Source organism: Mixophyes fleayi, chromosome 7, assembly GCF_038048845.1.
Source record: "Mixophyes fleayi isolate aMixFle1 chromosome 7, aMixFle1.hap1, whole genome shotgun sequence".
Classification (NCBI taxonomy): domain Eukaryota; kingdom Metazoa; phylum Chordata; class Amphibia; order Anura; family Limnodynastidae; genus Mixophyes; species Mixophyes fleayi.
In genome coordinates, this window is record NC_134408.1 from 135231807 (window position 1) to 135252223 (window position 20417).

The 20417-nt window shown below is 45.0% G+C and overlaps 1 protein-coding gene across 1 annotated transcript in view; it reads left to right on the top strand.

Annotated features, from left to right (window-relative positions):
• The first annotated feature begins 819 nt into the window (after window positions 1–819).
• LOC142098562 (protein mono-ADP-ribosyltransferase PARP15-like) overlaps window positions 820–20417 on the top strand; it is a 50110-nt gene continuing 30512 nt past the window's right edge. The window contains exons 1-2 of the mRNA XM_075181399.1: window positions 820–1054; window positions 12257–12430. Coding sequence (XP_075037500.1) covers window positions 820–1054; window positions 12257–12430 — 409 coding nt within the window. The remainder of the gene's footprint in view (window positions 1055–12256; window positions 12431–20417) is intronic.

The following is a 20417-nucleotide window of genomic DNA, read 5'->3' on the forward strand; positions in this document are numbered from 1 at the left end:
CAGTTCCAGGCTTGTCTCAGGTTCTGGGTTGTCCAAGGCCAGTTACAGGCTTAAACAGCTCAGGAGATAGTGACCCCTGATAATCAACTGCCTGAGTTCTGAGCCTTCCCAGTCCCGTGTTTGGTACTATATTTGTCTGAGTTTCTGAATCTTTGTAGGTACCGAGTCTCTGGCCATGGGTTCAGTCCTTCTGTTCCTGCATCCAGGTTCCCTTTCTCCAGGTCCAGATTCCAGTTGTTTATTTCAGTACGGAGTCCAGTCCAGCATTCCTCCTCCTAACATCCGGTATACAGGAATAGAGTACATCCTCCATGAGCAAGACCATCATCCGGCCTCCTAGTTTCCACTTCATCCGTGCCACAGCTAGTCGCAAAGGGTCCCGAGACGGATCCCAGAATCCCTTTTGCCGAGACACCGCAAAGAGGTACGCACTGCTCAGCTAGTTATGTAGCTGGCCTTACCCCGCCCCTTTTAGCTAGGACCACGGCAACCACTTTCTTGACTCGCTAATTAATAGCAAACTTGTCCACAAACCGGCCCCTATAGATCTTGTCCCGCACAGAAACTTGAAAGCCGCTATATATTACAGTACTTGCAAAGCTCACTATCTGAGACTCTGTGATACGGGAGCCCCCCCACACTGCCATAGGAGGCCGCTCAGCGCCAATGCCATCGCAAGCTACAAAGTGCTTGCGTCAACTCTTTACCAACATACTGGGGCAGGATCCAGAACTGGAAGACTCAGCGCTAGAACTATAGCAATAAGAAAACACAGGCGACACATCAGGCAAGGAAACCATATCATGCTCAACCCACTGCATGGAACAACCATTGGAGCTAGACTTCGGACCCTCCCCAGCCAAAGTCAAAGTCACCACAGCGACCGATCCAGCAATCGAGGAACCAGGAACCGGAGGCACACCTGCTGAAAGAGAATCACAAGACAAACGACTCCCATGCAGAGACCATAGCACCCCATCCTGGGCCGCATCAAGGGAACCCCATGAAGTCCTACTGGAACCCCTAGAGCCGGGTACTGAGACAGAAGGGGAAGGTAACCGGAGTGGCCAGGGACAGTTGCCAACCCTGCGGTGGAGCTGCACTATACCTGTACTGAAATGACTCATCCAGGGGACACCTAGAGGAGCGCCCTAGCAAACAATCCCCCCAAGGCCCCGTGCCAGCCCCACTACATTATTGTACATGCCCCGTGACCAATGAGGAGCCATGGGAAAAAAAAATCGAAAGGAGGGACCCGGGGAGGCCGAGCCCCAGAAGAAGTGGCCCTCTCGCCCACTGGAGCCACAGTGCTCCACTCCGGGCACAAGCTTGCCAAACCTGCTGAACTACCTTGGTTCCTCCCACAGCCCTAGGAGAGCCCTGGTCCTTAATAAGGGTTGGATCATGGGACTGAGGGCCAAGCTATTCCCCCCAGCCATAAATGGGGCACAGATCCTGCTGCTCCGGGAACCGGTGAGGGGAGTCAGTCCCACTGCCTCATAATGTTGCTGGGAGGAACCCTATTACCCCACCCAAATTTGCAGCACGGAGCCTAGTGCTCTGGGAATTGGCAGGGGAAAACCACCCCCACCACCTCATACTGTCCCTGGTGGGCACCGCAGGGGAGAAATTTTAGCCCATGGGGCAAGACTCCACTCAGCAGCCCATTTTAAAGGAAAACAAATGCATGTTGCCCAGTGACCCAGCCCAAGGTAGCCCACTATGGGACCAACCTGGGGGCAGATGCCCCCATATCCATCAACTTAGCCTGCTCCTGGGTAACCGCTATGTCCCCCAGCCATAATTGAGTCACGGAACCGAGTACTCCGGGAACCATGTGGGGATCCTCCCCCAACGCCACCTGTTTGGCATGGGCACCCACCAGCTAGTGCAGCCCAAGCATGGGTTTCCCATAAGGGCCACCAGACCGGAAGTGACTTCCATCACTTCAGACGGCGAGGCACAAATCTCGGACAGAGATTAGCAACCCCAGAAGGGCTCTGGGGGTGCGACCGCTCACCCTCCTGGAGGGAGAGCAGCACCCCCGCAGCTCTAGCATGGCCTGAGGGGAGGTGGGTAGGTGACCCTTTCCCTGACTTGGTGGTGGTTCCACTAGGGCTTTCCGTAGCAACTGGGCACTAGGTGAACTAAAGAATGAAAAATTAAGTGGAAAGGGGGGACCACCTGGTGTCCAAAAAACGGGAAGGAGGGAACAGTAAATGATGCAAGGGTGGTGAACTGACTAAAACAAGTGAAACAAAAATAAAACCCACAGAAACACAAAATAAAGGGGAAAAACAGGGGCTGGAAATAGACAGAAACAGAGAAGAGGAAGAGCAAGGAGAATAACAGGGTACACTCATACAACGAAAAAGGCAATGAAGTTATACACTAGGCAGAGGCAGGAGGAGGCACAGAGTACTTCTCCCAAAAAATTATTGGATCCTAGAGGCCGATTTTCACTCCACCTCTCATTCTTATTAATTGATCCTTGAGATTCCCCTGGTGACCTCAAATGGGCATACCCCTATCTCCTGCTAGACCTTTTAACCCTTAGAGAGGTAAACTTTAGCTAATGAACGCAACCTCAGCTTTTAATTCCCCGCATGCTTAATTCAACCCTCAGTTCTTATTCTTGTTAGCTAGTATATTTCAAACATTAGACATTTCCATGAAAAATGCACATCATGTTGTATGTTAATTCTTTCTGTTGGATTGTTCGTTACAGGAATACTGAGTAAATATAATCATTTTTATACATTTAAAGGTACATTCATGAATATAACAATATGGCTAAAGTGTGGCTCATATTTGTATTCATACTCTCTTAACAAATATATCTAAACAAAAAAGTATATCACACCATTAATAACGTTCACATGTTTGGTATTCCTAAGCATTACAAGTTGCAGAATAAATATGGGGTATATTTTGTGCTAAAGTTGTTATGGAAAGAATTATGGAAAAGTGCATTAAAAAAATAACTGTTTTTATTTCTTGTATAATGCCCTCAAAAATAGAACAAGATGCTTAACCAACACAAAGATTTTTACTCAACTGTGCTGAAAAAATATATAAAATATAAATATAAAATTCACCTGAATTAAGAAAAAAAATGAAAAAAAAGTTATTCCTTGCAAAATTAACAAATCGGCCAGGCCTTCTGAGTGAGCACACGATTCAACCTTTTTTCAGATCTGGAACTGTTAATGAAATGTAAAGTTATTATTATAAGCTACTATACAGTTTTCAAAAATGCATTTTTTTAAAAAATATTTCAGGTATATCCAAAGTCATTCTCACGGCAGCGGGAGATACTGTGAAAGAGGAATGTGCACGTTTAGGTATGGACAAAATGGCAACATGTTTCTCATCAGTTGTTATAAGCCTTCAGTATAGCTCTAGATATTTTTAGGGATTTTAGATTAATCAAAATGTACATTTATGTTGAAAAATTGTCTTTACAGTGCTTCCTTCAGTATAACTATAAGGGTGATGAAGGTGTGACTGCTAGCAGTTCCATTTGCTCCAGGCAGCTTAGACATACCTCCCAACCGCCCCAATTTGAGGGCTCTGTCCCACCATCCTGACAGACACATCTTTGTTCCGCAGGTGGGAAATTTGGCAGGTATTGTCTGTTCACTGCTGCTTTGCATGGCAGAGATGTTTGGAGGGGGGCGGCAGTATGGGGCAGACCCCACTCCGGAGGTGTGGTCAAACCCCTGTCCCGATGCTGCCTACCCAAATGTTGAGAGGTATGGCTCAGTCCATGTGCTGATATTGTTGTCCATTACAATATATAATATGATACCATAAATTACTCAATGATATCTTTATACTGTGCTATATATACTAGAAGAAATGAGCAAATTGTTTGTTTGTTTTTTCAAATTAATACTGGATTCATTAGAAAATTCAGATGAGATTTTGTAACTAATAAACACCCGACATATATAGTAATAAAGTTTTCTGAAAGGAGCCAACACAACAAAAACCACCATCACGTGACCAAAATACTATTAAACTACCACATTCTGGTTTGCCACTAATTCTTCCTGCTTTTGTGAGAAACAAAGGGCTGCATGTATCACAGTGCAGCTCATTATGCACTATGCAAACCGCCACACTTCAAATGCGTTTTCAGATCGAAACCACAGAATTTATTGTCCTGCAGTTTGGAGGTTGAAATCTCATACCACATCCAAAGTGTGGCGGTGTGCAAACCTCTAAACCACATGCTGTTTAGGCATGGCAAAACCAGATGCAAGTGCCTGGTGAGATTGTCTTTGCTTGTCTTGTTAAAATAAAATAAATTAAGTTAAAGTACCCCTTAAAGTTAGAGATGAGCGCACTCGGATTTATGAAATCCGAGCCCACCCGAACGTTGCCGATCCGATTCGGAACCGAGACAGATCCGGGTATTGGCGCCAAATTCAAATCTGAAACTGAGGCTCTGACTCATAATCCCGTTGTCGGATCTCGCGATACTCGGATCCTATAAATTCCCCGCTAGTCGCCGCCATCTTCACTCGGGCATTGATCAGGGTAGAGGGGGGGTGTGTTAGGTGGTCCTCTGTCCTGCTATATCTCGTGCTGTTCAGTTAAGTTCTGTGCTGTGCTGTGCTGTGCTGTGCTCAGTCCAGTGGTGCTGTGTCCTGTGCTCTGTCCTTCTGAGGTCAGTGGTGCTGCTGGGTCCTGTGCTGTGTCCTGTTCAGTCCAGTGGTGCTGTGTCCTGTGCTCTGTGCTTCTAAGGGCATAGTTATTTCCCCAATATTCCCCTGTGTTTAAAAAAATAAAAAAAAGTTATTTAAAAAAATACCAAAAACTAATTTAATTTTTTTTTAATTACCACAAAATTTGCACAACCAATCCTGCAGTATAAGCCCATTGGTACTGCAATATTACCAAGTTCACACATTCAGCAGTAAAAGTCCAGTGGTACTGCAATATTACAAAGTTCACACATTCTGCAGTATCAGTCCAGTGGTGCTGTGTCATGTGCTCTGTCCTGCTGAGTTCAGTAGTGCTGCTGGGTCCTGCGCTGTGTCCTGTTCAGTCCAGTGGTGCTGTGTCCTGTGCTCTGTGCTTCTAAGGGCATAGTTATTTCCCCATTATTCCCAAGTGTTTAAAAAATTTAAAAAAAGTTATAAAAAAAAATAAAAATAAAAAATTAAAAAAATATATATAATTATAACCAAATTTGCAAAACCAATCCAGCAGTATAAGCCCATTGGTACTGCAATATTACCAAGTTCACACATTCAGCAGTATCAGTCCAGTGGTGCTGTGTCCTGTGCTCTGTCCTGCTGAGTTCAGTAGTGCTGCTGGGTCCTGTGCTGTGTCCTGTTCAGTCCAGTGGTGCTGTGTCCTGTTCTCTGTGCTTCTAAGGGCATAGTTATTTCCCCATTATTCCCAAGTTTTTAAAAAATAAAAAAAAAGTTATATAAAATATTAAAAAAATAAAATAAAAAAAAAAAGTAATTATAACCAAATTTGCAAAACCAATCCAGCAGTATAAGTCCATTGGTACTGCAATATTACCAAGTTCACACATTCTGCAGTATCTTGTGCTACATATAATGGAGACCAAAAATTTGGAGGATAAAGTAGGGAAAGATCAAGACCCACTTCCTCCTAATGCTGAAGCTGCTGCCACTAGTCATGACATAGACGATGAAATGCCATCAACGTCGTCTTCCAAGCCCGATGCCCAATCTCGTAGTACCGGGCATGTAAAATCCAAAAAGCCAAAGTTAAGAAAAAGTAGCAAAAAGAGAAACTTAAAATCATCTGAGGAGAAACGTAAAGTTGCCAATATGCCATTTACGACACGGAGTGGCAAGGAACGGCTTAGGCCCTGGCCCGTGTTCATGACTAGTGGTTCAGCTGCACCCACGGATCTTATCCCTCCTCCTCCCCCCCTACAAAAAATTGAAGAGAGTTATGCTGTCAGCAACAAAACAGCAAACAACTCTGCCTTCTAAAGAGAAATTATCACAAATCCTCAAGGCGAGTCCAAGGGTGTTGGTGGTTGTCAAGCCTGACCTTCCCATCACTGTACGGGAAGAGGTGGCTCGGGAGGAGCCTATTTATGATGTAGCTGGCGCTGTGGAGGAACTTGATGATGAGGATGGTGATGTGGTTATTGTAAATGAGGCACCAGGGGGGGAAAAAGCTGATGTCCATGGGATGAAAAAGCCCATCGCCATGCCTGGTCAGAAGACCAAAAAATGCACCTCTTCGGTCTGGAGTTATTTTTATCCAAATCCAGACAACCAATGTATGGCCATATGTAGCTTATGTAAAGCTCAAATAAGCAGGGGTAAGGATCTTGCCCACCTAGGAACATCCTCCCTTATACGTCACCTGAATAACCTTCATAGTTCAGTGGTTAGTTCAGGAACTGGGGCTAGGACCCTCATCGGTACAGGGACACCTAAATCCCGTGGTCCAGTTGGATACACACCAGCAACACCCTCCTCGTCAACTTCCTCCACAATCTCCATCAGATTCAGTCCTGCAGCCCAAGTCAGCAGCCAGACTGAGTCCTCCTCAATACGGGATTCATCCGAGGAATCCTGCAGCGGTACGCCTACTACTGCCACTGCTGCTGTTGCTGCTGTTAGTCGGTCATCTTCCCAGAGGGGAAGTCGTAAGACCGCTAAGTCTTTCACAAAACAATTGACCGTCCAACAGTCGTTTGCCATGACCACAAAATACGATAGTAGTCACCCTATTGCAAAGCGTATAACTGCGGCTGTAACTGCAATGTTGGTGTTAGACGTGCGCCCGGTGTCCGCCATCAGTGGAGTGGGATTTAGAGGGTTGATGGAGGTATTGTGTCCCCGGTACCAAATCTTGTCGAGATTCCACTTCACTAGGCAGGCGATACCAAAAATGTACAGAGAAGTACGATCAAGTGTCCTCAGTGCTCTAAAAAATGCGGTTGTACCCACTGTCCACTTAACCACGGACATGTGGACAAGTGGTTCTGGGCAAACGAAGGACTATATGACTGTGACAGCCCACTGGGTAGATGCATCCCCTTCCGTAGCAACAGCAACAGCTGCATCAGTAGCAGCATCTACAAAATGGCTGCTCGTGCAAAGGCAGGCAACATTGTGTATTACAGGCTTTAATAAGAGGCACAATGCTGACAACATATTAGAGAAACTGAGGGAAATTATCTCCCAGTGGCTTACCCCACTTAGACTCTCATGGGGATTTGTGGTGTCAGACAATGCCAGTAACATTGTGCGGGCATTAAATATGGGCAATTTCCAGCACGTCCCATGTTTTGCCCACACCATTAATTTGGTGGTGCAGCATTACCTCAAGAGTGACAGGGGTGTGCAGGAGATGCTTGCGGTGGCGCGCAAAATTGCAGGACACTTTCGGCATTCAGCCAGTGCCTACCGCAGACTAGAGGCACATCAAAAAAGCATGAACCTGCCCTGCCATCACCTCAAACAAGAGGTTGTGACGCGCTGGAACTCCACCCTCTATATGCTGCAGAGGATGGAGGAGCAGCAAAAGGCCATTCAGGCCTACACAGCCACCTACAACATAGGCAAAGGAGTGGGGATGCGCCTCAGTCAAGCGCAGTGGAGACTGATTTCCGTGTTGTGCAAGGTTCTGCAGCCATTTGAACTTGCCACACGAGAAGTCAGTTCCGACACTGCCAGCTTGAGTCAGGTCATTCCCCTGATCAGGCTGTTGCAGAAGCAGCTGGAGAAAGTGAGGGAGGAGCTGGTAAGCCATTGCGATTACACCAAGCATGTAGCTCTTGTGGATGTAGCCCTTCGTACGCTTTGCCAGGATCCGAGGGTGGTCACTCTTTTAAAGTCAGAGGAATACATTCTGGCCACCGTGCTCGATCCTCGGTTTAAAGCGTATGTTGTGTCTCTGTTTCCGGCGGACACAAGTCTACAGCGGTGCAAAGACCTGCTGGTCAGGAGATTGTCCTCTGAAGAGGACCGTGACATGCCAACAGCTCCACCCTCATTTTTTTCCACATCTATGGCTGCGAGGAAAAAGCTCAGTTTTCCCAAAAGAGGCGCTGGCGGGGATGCTGATAACATCTGGTCCGGACTGAAGGACCTGCCAACCATTGCAGACATGTCTACTCTCGCTGCATTGGATGCTGTCACAATAGAAAAAATTGTGGATGATTACTTTACTGACACCATCCAAGTAGACATGTCAGACAGTCCATATTGTTACTGGCAGGAAAAAAAGGCAGTTTGGAAGCCCCTGTACAAACTGGCTCTATTTTACCTGAGTTGTCCCCCCTCCAGTGTGTACTCGGAAAGAGTTTTTAGTGCAGCGGGGAACCTGGTCAGTGAGCGGCGAAGGAGGTTGCTTCCTCATAACGTTGAAAAAATGATGTTTATAAAAATGAATAATCAATTCCTCAATGAAGTACAGCACTGCCCTCCAGATAGTACAGAGGGACCTGTGGTTGTGGAGTCCAGCGGGGACGAATTGATAATGTGTGATGAGGAGGAAGTACACACTGTAGGGGGAGAGGAATCAGAGGTTGAGGATGAGGACGACATCTTGCCTCAGTAGAGCCTGTTTAGTCTGTACAGGGAGAGATGAATAGCTTTTTTGGTGTGGGGGCCCAAACAAACCAATCATTTCAGCCAAAGTTGTTTGGTAGGCCCTGTCGCTGAAATGATTGGTTTGTTAAAGTGTGCATGTCCTATTTCAACAACATAAGGGTGGGTGTGAGGGCCCAAGGACAATTCCATCTTGGAACTTTTTTTTTTGCATTATATGACCAATCAACAGTCGTTTGCCATGTTCAAAAAGTAAAACCAAATTTAAACAAATTCAAGAAATTAAACCAAAAGTAAAATGCCCTGTCATAATTTAAAACACGAGGTATTGACGTGCTCTAAAACTACTGTATTGTTGTTTATATTTTATAAACACTACACTTGAAAGCTTGAGTCTTTCAATTAAAAAGTAACTGTCCATTGCACGAATATTTGCAACAGGGACAATTTTAGGGTTAAGAAAGTCAACTAATAACACTTCGACGCTGTCTGTCTTTATAAACACTACACTTGGAAGTTGGAGGAGGTATTGTGGCCCCGGCACCAAATTTACTACCGGGGCCACTCCACTGTGCAGTCCATATTTAGGTGTATCAGATATTAAACAACGGTGACAGTTGATGCCCAATTTTTTAATTATATTGTTGGCGCTGTAAAAAATTGTGTTCAGGGCACACCACACTACGCAGTCCATACCCTTTTTTGGTGGAATTCTGACCCGTGGAGGGTTTTTTAATTATATTGTGGCCTCTGTACCAAATTGTGTACCGGGGCCACCACACTACGCAGTCAAGATAGATAGATGCGTATCATAGATAAAGTACATTCAGTGGTGTGGGGCAAATTGAAAAATATTCAAAATGCACTGACATCAAAAACAAGAGGTTTTCACACGCTGAAACTCCAACATGTATATGATGGAGAGGATGGAGGAGCAGCCGTATGTGCAGTGTAATGCAGACCTGTTGAAGGTTTTTTATATATTTTATTGTGGTGCCCAGTGCCCACTACTCTACGCAGTCCAGATACTATTTTTGGGTGTAATTCTGACCTGTTGAAGGTTTTCTATATATTATATTGTGGTGGCCAGTGGCCAGTCCTCTATGCAGTCCAGATACTATTTTTGGGTGTAATGCAGACCTGTTGAAGGTTTTCTATATATTTTTTATTGTGGTGCCCAGTGCCCACTACTCTACGCAGTCCAGATACTATTTTTGGGTGTAATTCTGACCTGTTGAAGGTTTTCTATATATTATATTGTGGTGGCCAGTGGCCAGTCTTCTATGCAGTCCAGATACTATTTTTGGGTGTAATGCAGACCTGTTGAAGGTTTTCTATATATTTTTTATTGTGGTGCCCAGTGCCCACTACTCTACGCAGTCCAGATACTATTTTTGGGTGTAATTCTGACCTGTTGAAGGTTTTCTATATATTATATTGTGGTGGCCAGTGGCCAGTCCTCTTTGCAGTCCAGATACTATTTTTGGGTGTAATTCTGACCTGTTGAAGGTTTTCTATATATTATATTGTGGTGGCCAGTGGCCAGTCCTCTTTGCAGTCCAGATACTATTTTTGGGTGTAATTCAGACCTGTTGAAGGTTTTCTATATATTTTTTATTGTGGTGCCCAGTGCCCACTACTCTACGCAGTCCAGATACTTTTTTTGGGTGTAATTCAGACCTGTTGAAGGTTTTCTATATATTATATTGTGGTGGCCAGTGGCCAGTCCTCTATGCAGTCCAGATACTATTTTTGGGTGTAATGCAGACCTGTTGAAGGTTTTCTATATATTTTTTATTGTGGTGCCCAGTGCCCACTACTCTACGCAGTCCAGATACTATTTTTGGGTGTAATTCTGACCTGTTGAAGGTTTTCTATATATTATATTGTGGTGCCCAGTGCCCACTACTCTACGCAGTCCAGATACTATTTTTGGGTGTAATTCTGACCTGTTGAAGGTTTTCTATATATTATATTGTGGTGGCCAGTGGCCAGTCCTCTACGCAGTCCAGATACTATTTTTGGGTGTAATTCTGACCTGTTGAAGGTTTTCTATATATTTTTTATTGTGGTGCCCAGTGCCCACTACTCTACGCAGTCCAGATACTATTTTTGGGTGTAATTCTGACCTGTTGAAGGTTTTCTATATATTATATTGTAGTGGCCAGTGGCCAGTCCTCTACGCAGTCCAGATACTATTTTTGGGTGTAATTCAGACCTGTTGAAAGTTTTCTATATATTTTATTGTGGTGCCCAGTGCCCACTACTCTATGCAGTCCAGATACTATTTTTGGGTGTAATTCTGACCTGTTGAAGGTTTTCTATATATTATATTGTGGTGGCCAGTGGCCAGTCCTCTACGCAGTCCAGATACTATTTTTGGGTGTAATTCTGACCTGTTGAAGGTTTTCTATATATTTTTTATTGTGGTGCCCAGTGCCCACTACTCTACGCAGTCCAGATACAATTTTTGGGTGTAATTCAGACCTGTTGAAGGTTTTCTATATATTATATTGTGGTGGCCAGTGGCCAGTCCTCTACGCAGTCCAGATACTATTTTTGGGTGTAATTCAGACCTGTTGAAAGTTTTCTATATATTTTATTGTGGTGCCCAGTGCCCACTACTCTACGCAGTCCAGATACTATTTTTGGGTGTAATTCTGACCTGTTGAAGGTTTTCTATATATTATATTGTGGTGGCCAGTGGCCAGTCCTCTACGCAGTCCAGATACTATTTTTGGGTGTAATTCAGACCAGTTGATGGGTTTTTAATTGTATTGTGGGGAACACTCCTCTACGCAGTCCACAAAGATACCTCGTTGCAAGGTTTTGTACTAAAAAAAAAAAAATATTGTGAGGTGTTAGGTGTTCAGAATAGCCTTTAGATTAGTGGAAATTATTGTTATTGGATGTTATTGAGGTTAATAATAGCGTAGGAGTGAAAATAAGCCCAAAAACTTGATTTTTTTAACTTTTTATTCTTTTTTCAAAAAAAATCCGAATCCAAAACCTTAAATCCGAACCAAAACCTTTCGGCAGGTGTTTTGCGAAACAAATCCGAACCCAAAACATCGAGAAAATCCGGATCCAAAACACAAAACACGAGACCTCAAAAGTCGCCGGTGCACATCCCTACTTAAAGTAACTAAACAGCTTAGCCTGCTTAGTTTCAGGCTCAGTCTTCCATAAAAAATTGATTGAACCCCTTCACCTTGAGAATACCAGGCATTTGTTGAATAGCACTGGCCCCCTCCTGGTACTCCTGTCTGTTGGGTACCAAGTTAAAATGCTACAACATATTGTGGCACTACAAGTGGCAGCATACACTAACAACTGGCACTTGTAGAACATGCCTTTATAAAATATCTTCTCTAGCTATCCCTATTAGACACTAGAGAAAAAGATGGGTCTGGAGGTGAAGGGACCTTAGTTACTAGGTGTTAGGCTTATTTATCATTTAGCTATAAAAAATAATCACTTATCAATGCAATTAATCAAGAAAATATAGCAGGTGCACCTGAGCGATACTCGACTGCCCCAGTAAGACAGGCCCAGAGCGGTGAGGGTTCATTTACTGCTTTGCCGTCCCAGTCTGTAGTGATATGCACATGCATGAGACAGTTATCAAGTATGGCAGGAATTATAAATGACAATGAGAAATTGTAAATTACATTTTCCTACACCTTGTATTTCAGGTAAACTCCCTAAAGATGGATTTGTTATAACTTCAGCTGGACAACTTAAATGCCGAAAGATAATTCACCTGATTAATGTGACGCCAAAAGTCATTGTGGAATCGCTGAAGAAAGCTCTTAAGGCGTGTGACCAACACGACCTGAAGACTGTTAGTCTCCCAGCAATTGGAACAGGTAAAAACAAGGGATAACAATGTTGCGTCACCGGGTGGGCGGTCCTACGTCATGACGCTTGCATTTGTGTCATCGTAGGGGTGGCCAGCGGCGCAAAAGCGCCAGCGCCGAGGGACAGAAATGTCAGATAGGAGCCAGAGTCAATCCGCCCTGCAGGGTGAGATTTTTAGCCAAGAGCGCCATCTGACTATGTATATGATTAGCTCTGACTGATGCTGTGTAACAACTGTACCTACAACATTGGGTACGTGAACTGGCAGAATTAGTTTATTGCTGCAAGTGTGTGCTTGAGGAGCTGGAGAAAATTTATCTGCAACCGTTATGTTCAGGTGTTGGAGGAGAAGAGTAGTTAAATAAAGATTGTTTCTGTTTGAACTAAGATGGCCTGGCGCCCAATATTTATGTGCATTTGCACTGCACCGCCACCAGTGGCCACTCCACTGTAACTGATTTAAATCCCTATATGAAATTCATATATCAGGCAAAAGTATACTGAGTCTTACATTTAGTTTTTATTTTATTGCTTTCATTAGTCTAAGTTGCATTAGACAAACTAACCTGTCCGATTTCAATAAGATACCATCTTGCACATAGGGGTTAAACAGTTTTTCATGTTATTAACTGATTGTGAGAATTAGTCAGTGTTGGCAACTTCTATGTTTGCAGAGGGATGTGCTGGATGGGTATTTATGTAACTATACTTTCCCACTCACTATGCTAAATGTCACATATAAGCAATGTAATGAAACTATGGTGAGGTCATACCAGTCAGCTGCCCAAAGCACTGCAGACATTGCACAAGATCAGCAACATTTCTCAAAAGATGCAGGGAAGTAAATCAAAGCAAAGATATAGCTGAATCTCAAGATGTGATCATAAAAATAAGCCTCTTTCAACAGAGGCACAGAAATGTGCAGATGAATCTGCCATTTTCCTTCAAATTAATTTGATCTTTGTGGTTTTATAAATTGTAAGGCTAAATAAGTAAGACATCTACGGGACAAGTAAAGCAAATGCACATTTACAATATATATGTGGATCACCACATACAAGTGTTAGATCTAAAATTCTGTTCAGAGTTTGCCTTGTGGTGTCAAGTACATCTGGAAGCGCTTCAATCAGCTGGAGAGAACAGACACAGACCAAGTTCTGTATGCAAGAAATATTCTCTGTTTATTAATACAAAGTTACAAGTTTTTATTCTCAATATATACAGTCAAGTCCATAAATATTGGGACATCAGCACAATTGTCATATTTTGGGCTCTATACACCACCACAATTGATTTGAAATGAAACTAACAAGATGTGCTTTAACTGCCTTCATCAAGTGAAATGACTTGGCCATTGCATAGCATTCCACTTGTTAGCCTTAAAAAACTCTTTGGTTGCTTTTGCAGTATGCTTCGGGTCATTGTCTATCTGCACTGTGAAGCGCCGTCCAATGAGTTCTGAAGCATTTGACTGAATATGAGCAGATAATATTGCCCGCAACACTTCAGAATTCATCCTGCTGCTTTTGTCAGCAGTCACATCATCAATAAATACAAGGGAACCAGTTCCATTGGCAGCCATACATGCCCACGCCATGACACTACCACCACCATGCTTCACTGATGAGGTGGTATGTTTTGGATCATGAGCAGTTCCTTTCCTTCTCCATACTCTTCTCTTCCCATCACTCTGGTACAAGTTGATCTTTGTCTCATCTGTCCATAGGATGTTGTTCCAGAACTGTAATGGCTTTTTTAGATGTTGTTTGTCAAACTCTAATCTGGTCTTCCTGTTTTTATGGCTCACCGATGGTTTACATCTTGTGGTGAACCCTCTATATTCACTCTTGTGAACTCTTCTCTTGATTGTTGACTTTGACACATATACACCTAACTCCTGAAGAGCGTTCTTGATTTGGCCAACTGTTGTGAAGGGGTTTTTCTTCACCAGGGAGAAAATTCTTCTGTCATCCACCACAGTTGTTTTCTGTGGTCTTCCGGGTCTTGTGGTGTTGCTGAGCTCTCCAGTGCGTTCTTTCTTTTTAAGAATGTTCCAAACAGTTGATTTGGCCACACCTCATGTTTTTGCTATCTCTCTGATGGGTTTGTTTTGATTTTTCAGCCTAATGATGGCTTACTTCACTGATAGTGACAGCTCTTTGGATCTCATATTGAGAGTCGACAGCAACAGATTCCAAATGCAAATGTCAACTAGAATCAACTCCAGACCTTTTACCTGCTTAATTGATGATGAAATAACGAGGGAATAGCCCACACATGTCCATGAAATAGCTTTTGAGACGATTGTCCTGTTACTTTTGGTCCCTTAAAAAGTGGGAGGCACAAGGAATTCCTTCTAAGATTAAATAAAATGTAATAACTAATGAAACAAAGTTTAGTAATTGTGTGTAAATGTATGTAATATATGACTTATTATTGTGAAATTTAGTAAAATAAAGCATGCAACAATAGCCACTACTGTAACACAGCCAAAGTGCATATCTTCTGTTAAGGTTTTGAACTGCATATAACATTGCCTAAAAGTGCAATCATTAAACAATATTGACATAAGCAGTCAGAGCCTATGAAAAGGAAATTCAAAATAGTGTACATATAAAAATCTCCCTCGCTCATAACAGTACATGCTTCTGTTAGGAACCCCTCCAGCCGGCACAACACAACCCGGAGTCTACTCTGCCAGTCAGGTGTTCACTGGAGCCCCTGATGGTGGGGACAGACTGGGCTGCAGACTGACAGAGGGTCGTGAAGTGTGTACCGGCTGGGGAGAACCCAGGCAAGAAGAGTCAGGTCCACGCAGAGGTCAAAAGGTCGGCAGCAGGTAACAGAAACGATGAACAAGCTGAGGTCAGAGGTCACAGGCAAAGTAGCAGAACGGGTAAACGAGCCAAGGATCAGGGTCACAGGAAACACAAGCGAAGTCAAATACGAAGCCAAGGGTCATACACGGGAAGTCAAAACATAGATACAGGAACAGGAACTGGAGCAAGCAGGTCAGCAGACTGGAGCACAGAAGCTATAACCGGCAATGAGGCAGCAGACCTCATTGCCTTAAATACAACCCATAACCAATCAGAACCTGCCCCTAGACAAGGCCACACTTGTAGGCTAATTGCCAGCACCTAGCAAGACCAATCAGGGCTTAGCCCTGAAATCCACACCTGCAGGCTAATGCCTGCTAATTCAGCCACAGGCTAAATCTGCCTGATTGTCCCTAGAGCGCATGCGCGCCTGGCTGCCAGGACACGGCGCTGAGGAAGCGTCCGACCGTTGCCTTGGTAACGGTCGGGAGTTGGAAGGAAATGACGTCCCGGTCATCATGGTGACGGCCGGGACGTTGAGACCTACAGGAAGCGAGCCGCGGCGGCTGTGAGTACCGCCGCGGCTCGTGACAGTACCCCCCCCCTTGAGGAGGGGTTAAGGAACCCCGACACCCCGGTTTCCTTGGAAATTTCTTAAAGAACTCCTTCAACTGTTTAGGAGCATCGAGTTGTCTCCGTGGGATCTAAGACCGTTCTTCTAACCCACGATTCCTCCACTGCACTAGGAAGTGCACCTGACCTTGCACTTTTTTGGAATCCAAGATCTTCTGAACAACGTATCTTGGTGATCTGTTTGATTTTCTCTCAGGCAAATTTGAAGACTGGATTTGAGTAGGATATAATACCGGCTTCAACAGAGAACAGTGAAATGTGTTGGGAATTCTCAATGAGCCCGGAATTCTTAACCTAAATGCAACAGAATTAACCTGCTTGATGATAAGGAACGGGCCGATGAACTTGGGACCCAACTTTTTGCAAGGCTGTCTGAGTTTAATGTTTTTTGTAGACAGCCACACTCTCTGGCCCACCTTGAAGGAGCAGATGGTACGGTGGCGATCCGAATTTTTTTTTGCGACAACTGAAGCCTGTTTCAGAGATGCCTGTACTTTTCTCCAGATAACTCTGAGATCTCTTGCAGTGGAACGGATCTCCTGGACACCAACTGGGTTAAGTGAATACAGGGAGTTAGATCTGGGGTGAAAACCATAATTGCAGAAAAACGGAGAAGTTTTAGTAGATGAATGACAGGAATTGTTACAGGCAAATTCCGCCCAGGGTAACAAGGAAGACCAATTATCATGGAACTCTGACGTGTAGCATCGCAAAAATTTTTCCAAGGACTGGTTAACTCTTTCGGTCTGCCCATTGGACTGAGGGTGATATGCGGATGATAAACTAACCTTGATTCCGAGGAGGGTACAGAAAGATCTCCAGAATTGCGCTATGAACTGAGAACCCCGATCGGAAACTATGTCAGTAGGGAGTCCATGGAGCCGGAAAATATGTTGAATGAATAAGACGGCCAAATCCCGAGCTGTAGGCAGTCTGGGTAAGGGAACGAAATGGGACATCTTACTGAACCGGTCTACCACGACCCAAATGGTATTGTGTCCTGCAGAAGGTGGTAGATCCACTATAAAGTCCATGGACAAGTGGGTCCATGGTTTTGCAGGTGGTGCCAAAGGAACTAACTGGCCTATTGGGCGGATCCTAGGAACTTTGTTTCTGGCACAAACCTCACATGAGAGGACATGACTCCTGACGTCAGCAGACATAGATGGCCACCAGACTGTACGGGAAAGGATTTCTAACGTCTTGAAAATTCCAGGATGCCCTGCAACCCTACTGTTATGCGCCTCTGCAATAACCGCCTTCCTTAGATGGACTGGAACAAAGAGACGTTGCTCCGGAGTAGTATCAGGGGCTAATTTCTGGAATCTCTGAAGTGTGATACTCAGATCTTGGGTCAACCCGGCATGGATTACAGAAGGGGGAATAATCGGCTCTGGGATAGTGACTGGAATGTGGTGTGCCGAGAAACTTCTGGAAAGGGCATCTGCCCGGACATTTTTGGAGCCTGGTCGGTAGGTGATCAGGAAGTTAAACCGGGTAAAGAATAACGCCCACCGGGCCTGTCTGGGATTTAAACGTTTGGCTGACTGTATATATTGTAAATTCTTGTGATCGGTAATGACAGAGATCTGATGTGAAGCATCCTCCAACCAATGCCGCCACTCCTCGAAGGCCCATTTGATTGGCAATAGTTCTCTATTACCGACATCATAGTTGGCCTCCGCTGAAGAGAACTGACGGGAGAAATAAGCACATGGGTGTAGACGATTAGTATGAGGATCCTTCTGCGATAGGATGGCACCGGCACCGATGTCAGAGGCGTCGACCTCAAGAATAAATGTCCTAGCTGGATCCGGATGTCTAAGGACCTGAGCGGAGACAAAGGCCTTTTTCAGGCTTTCGAATGAGGCTACTGCTTGGGACGACCAATTAGTTGGATCCATTCCTTTACGGGTCAGAGCGACAATGGGAGCCACAATGTCGGCAAAGTTGTGAATGAATCTCCTATAATAATTGGAGAAGCCCAGGAACCTCTGCACCGCCTTAAGATTGTTGGGTTGCACCCAATCCAGAATAGCCTGGACCTTAGCTGGATCCATGGAGAATCCCTCAGAAGAGATTACATAGCCTAAAAAGGATACCCTCTGTACCTCGAACTCACACTTTTCTAGCTTAGCGTACAGGTGGTTCTCTCGTAATTTCTGTAGAACTTGTTTGACGTGAGTCTGATGGGCGGGCAAAGATCTGGAATAGATGAGGATATCATCTAAATAGACGACCACGAAACAACCAAGGAATTCCGAAGAACTTCATTGATCAAGTCCTGGAACACTGCAGGTGCATTACTAAGGCCAAACGGCATGACCAGATACTCGTAGTGGCCAGAGTGCGAATTGAATGCCGTCTTCCACTCATCTCCTTCTTTGATACGGATGAGATTATATGCTCCGCGAAGGTCGATTTTAGTGAAGATAGTGGCCCCTCTTAGCTGATCAAACAAAACCGAGATGAGCGGAAGGGGATAGGTGTTCTTGACTGTGATATGATTCAATCCCCGGTAGTCAATACAAGGTCTTAACCCTCCGTCTTTTTTTGATACAAAGAAGCATCCCGCTCCTACGGGAGACTTAGATGGCCTGATGAAGCCTCTCTCCAGGTTTTCGTCGATATACTCCTGCATGGATTTTGTTTCTGGAGCAGAAAGGGAATACAAACGCCCCTTAGGTAACTTGGAACCAGGAATAAGTTCGATGGCACAGTCAAAGTCACGATGTGGCGGTAAGGTATCAGCAGCCTTCTTGGAGAACACGTCCCAGAATTCATGATACTGTGAGGGAAGCCGCTCCAGAATAGGCTGAATCATACGCAGAGACAGTGAAAAACAAGACTGTGTACACTAAGTACTCCACTTGACAATCTCTCCTTTTACCCAGTCTATGACAGGGTTATGACAGGAAAGCCATGGGTGGCCCAAGATCATAGGAACCGACGAACAATCGATCAGGAAGAAGGTGATTGACTCAGAATGGAGAGCTCCGATCTTCAACTGTAGTGGCGGGGTCTCCCAGGAAATCTTGCCACCAGGCAACGGACCTCCGTCTAAGCCACAGACAGTAATGGCAGAGTTGAGTTTTACCATCGGAATTCCGGCAGAGCGGGCAAACCCAATATCAAGGAAGTTGCCTGCAGCTCCGCTATCAATGAAGGCCGACAGGTCCACAGAGCGAGCCCGGAAGGCGAGCTGTGCAGGGATTAATACAGCATTTTTCGGGGAGATAATTTGCAGACCTAGGTGAACTTTCCCCTCATTCCCTAGGCATGGTCTTTTCCCGACTTATTTGGGCAAGAACGGGAGAAGTGGCCTTTTATGCCACAGTATAGACATAGACCTTGCGAACGTCTCCTGTCTCTCTCTTCCGAAGAGAGACGATATGCTCCTAATTGCATAGGCTCCTCACCATCCTGGGAAACAGGAACGAAGGCGAATGGAGGTGACGATGCTTCCTTTTCAGTTTTCCGCTCCTTATATCTCCTGTCAATTTTAATGGAGAGGTGCATCAGATCCTCCAGAGAACTAGGAGACGGGTATTGCACCAAAGAATCTTTAATCTGTTCAGATAGGCCGAGACGGAACTGACTCCGTAAGGCAGGGTCGTTCCATCCACTATCAGGTGACCATCTACGGAATTCAGCGCAGTATTCTTCTGCCGACCGTCGGCCTTGTTTCAAGGACCGTAGATGAGCTTCCGCGGAGGCCACTCGATCCGGGTTATCATACAGTAGACCCAGTGCCTCGAAGAAGGAGTCTACAGACTGCATGGCCGGACTGGTCTGCGGCAAAGAAAACGCCCAGGACTGGGGGTCACCCTGTAGAAGCGAAATAATAATCCCAACTCTTTGCTGCTCTGAACCGGAGGAGCGAGGTCTCATCCGAAAATAGAGCTTGCAGCTCTCCCTGAAGTTCCGAAACAGGGTTCTATTTCCGGAGAACCGATCTGGTAAGTTCATTTTGGGTTCACAGATGGGACCTGGAGTCGGTTGTGAAGCTTTTGTGGCTTCTTCTTGAACAGACATACGCTCAGCCAACCCCTGCATCATCTGATACAAGGACTCAACGTGGCCTGCTAGAGTTTGTGCTGGAGATGGTGTGGATCCACTTGTATCCATTCTAACCTTGTCTGCGTGAGTGGGCCGGTTATAATGTTAGGAACCCCTCCAGCCGGCACAACACAACCCGGAGTCTACTCTGCCAGTCAGGTGTTCACTGGAGCCCCTGATGGTGGGGACAGACTGGGCTGCAGACTGACAGAGGGTCGTGAAGTGTGTACCGGCTGGGGAGAACCCAGGCAAGAAGAGTCAGGTCCACGCAGAGGTCAAAAGGTCGGCAGCAGGTAACAGAAACGATGAACAAGCTGAGGTCAGAGGTCACAGGCAAAGTAGCAGAACGGGTAAACGAGCCAAGGATCAGGGTCACAGGAAACACAAGCGAAGTCAAATACGAAGCCAAGGGTCATACACGGGAAGTCAAAACGTAGATACAGGAACAGGAACTGGAGCAAGTAGGTCAGCAGACTGGAGCACA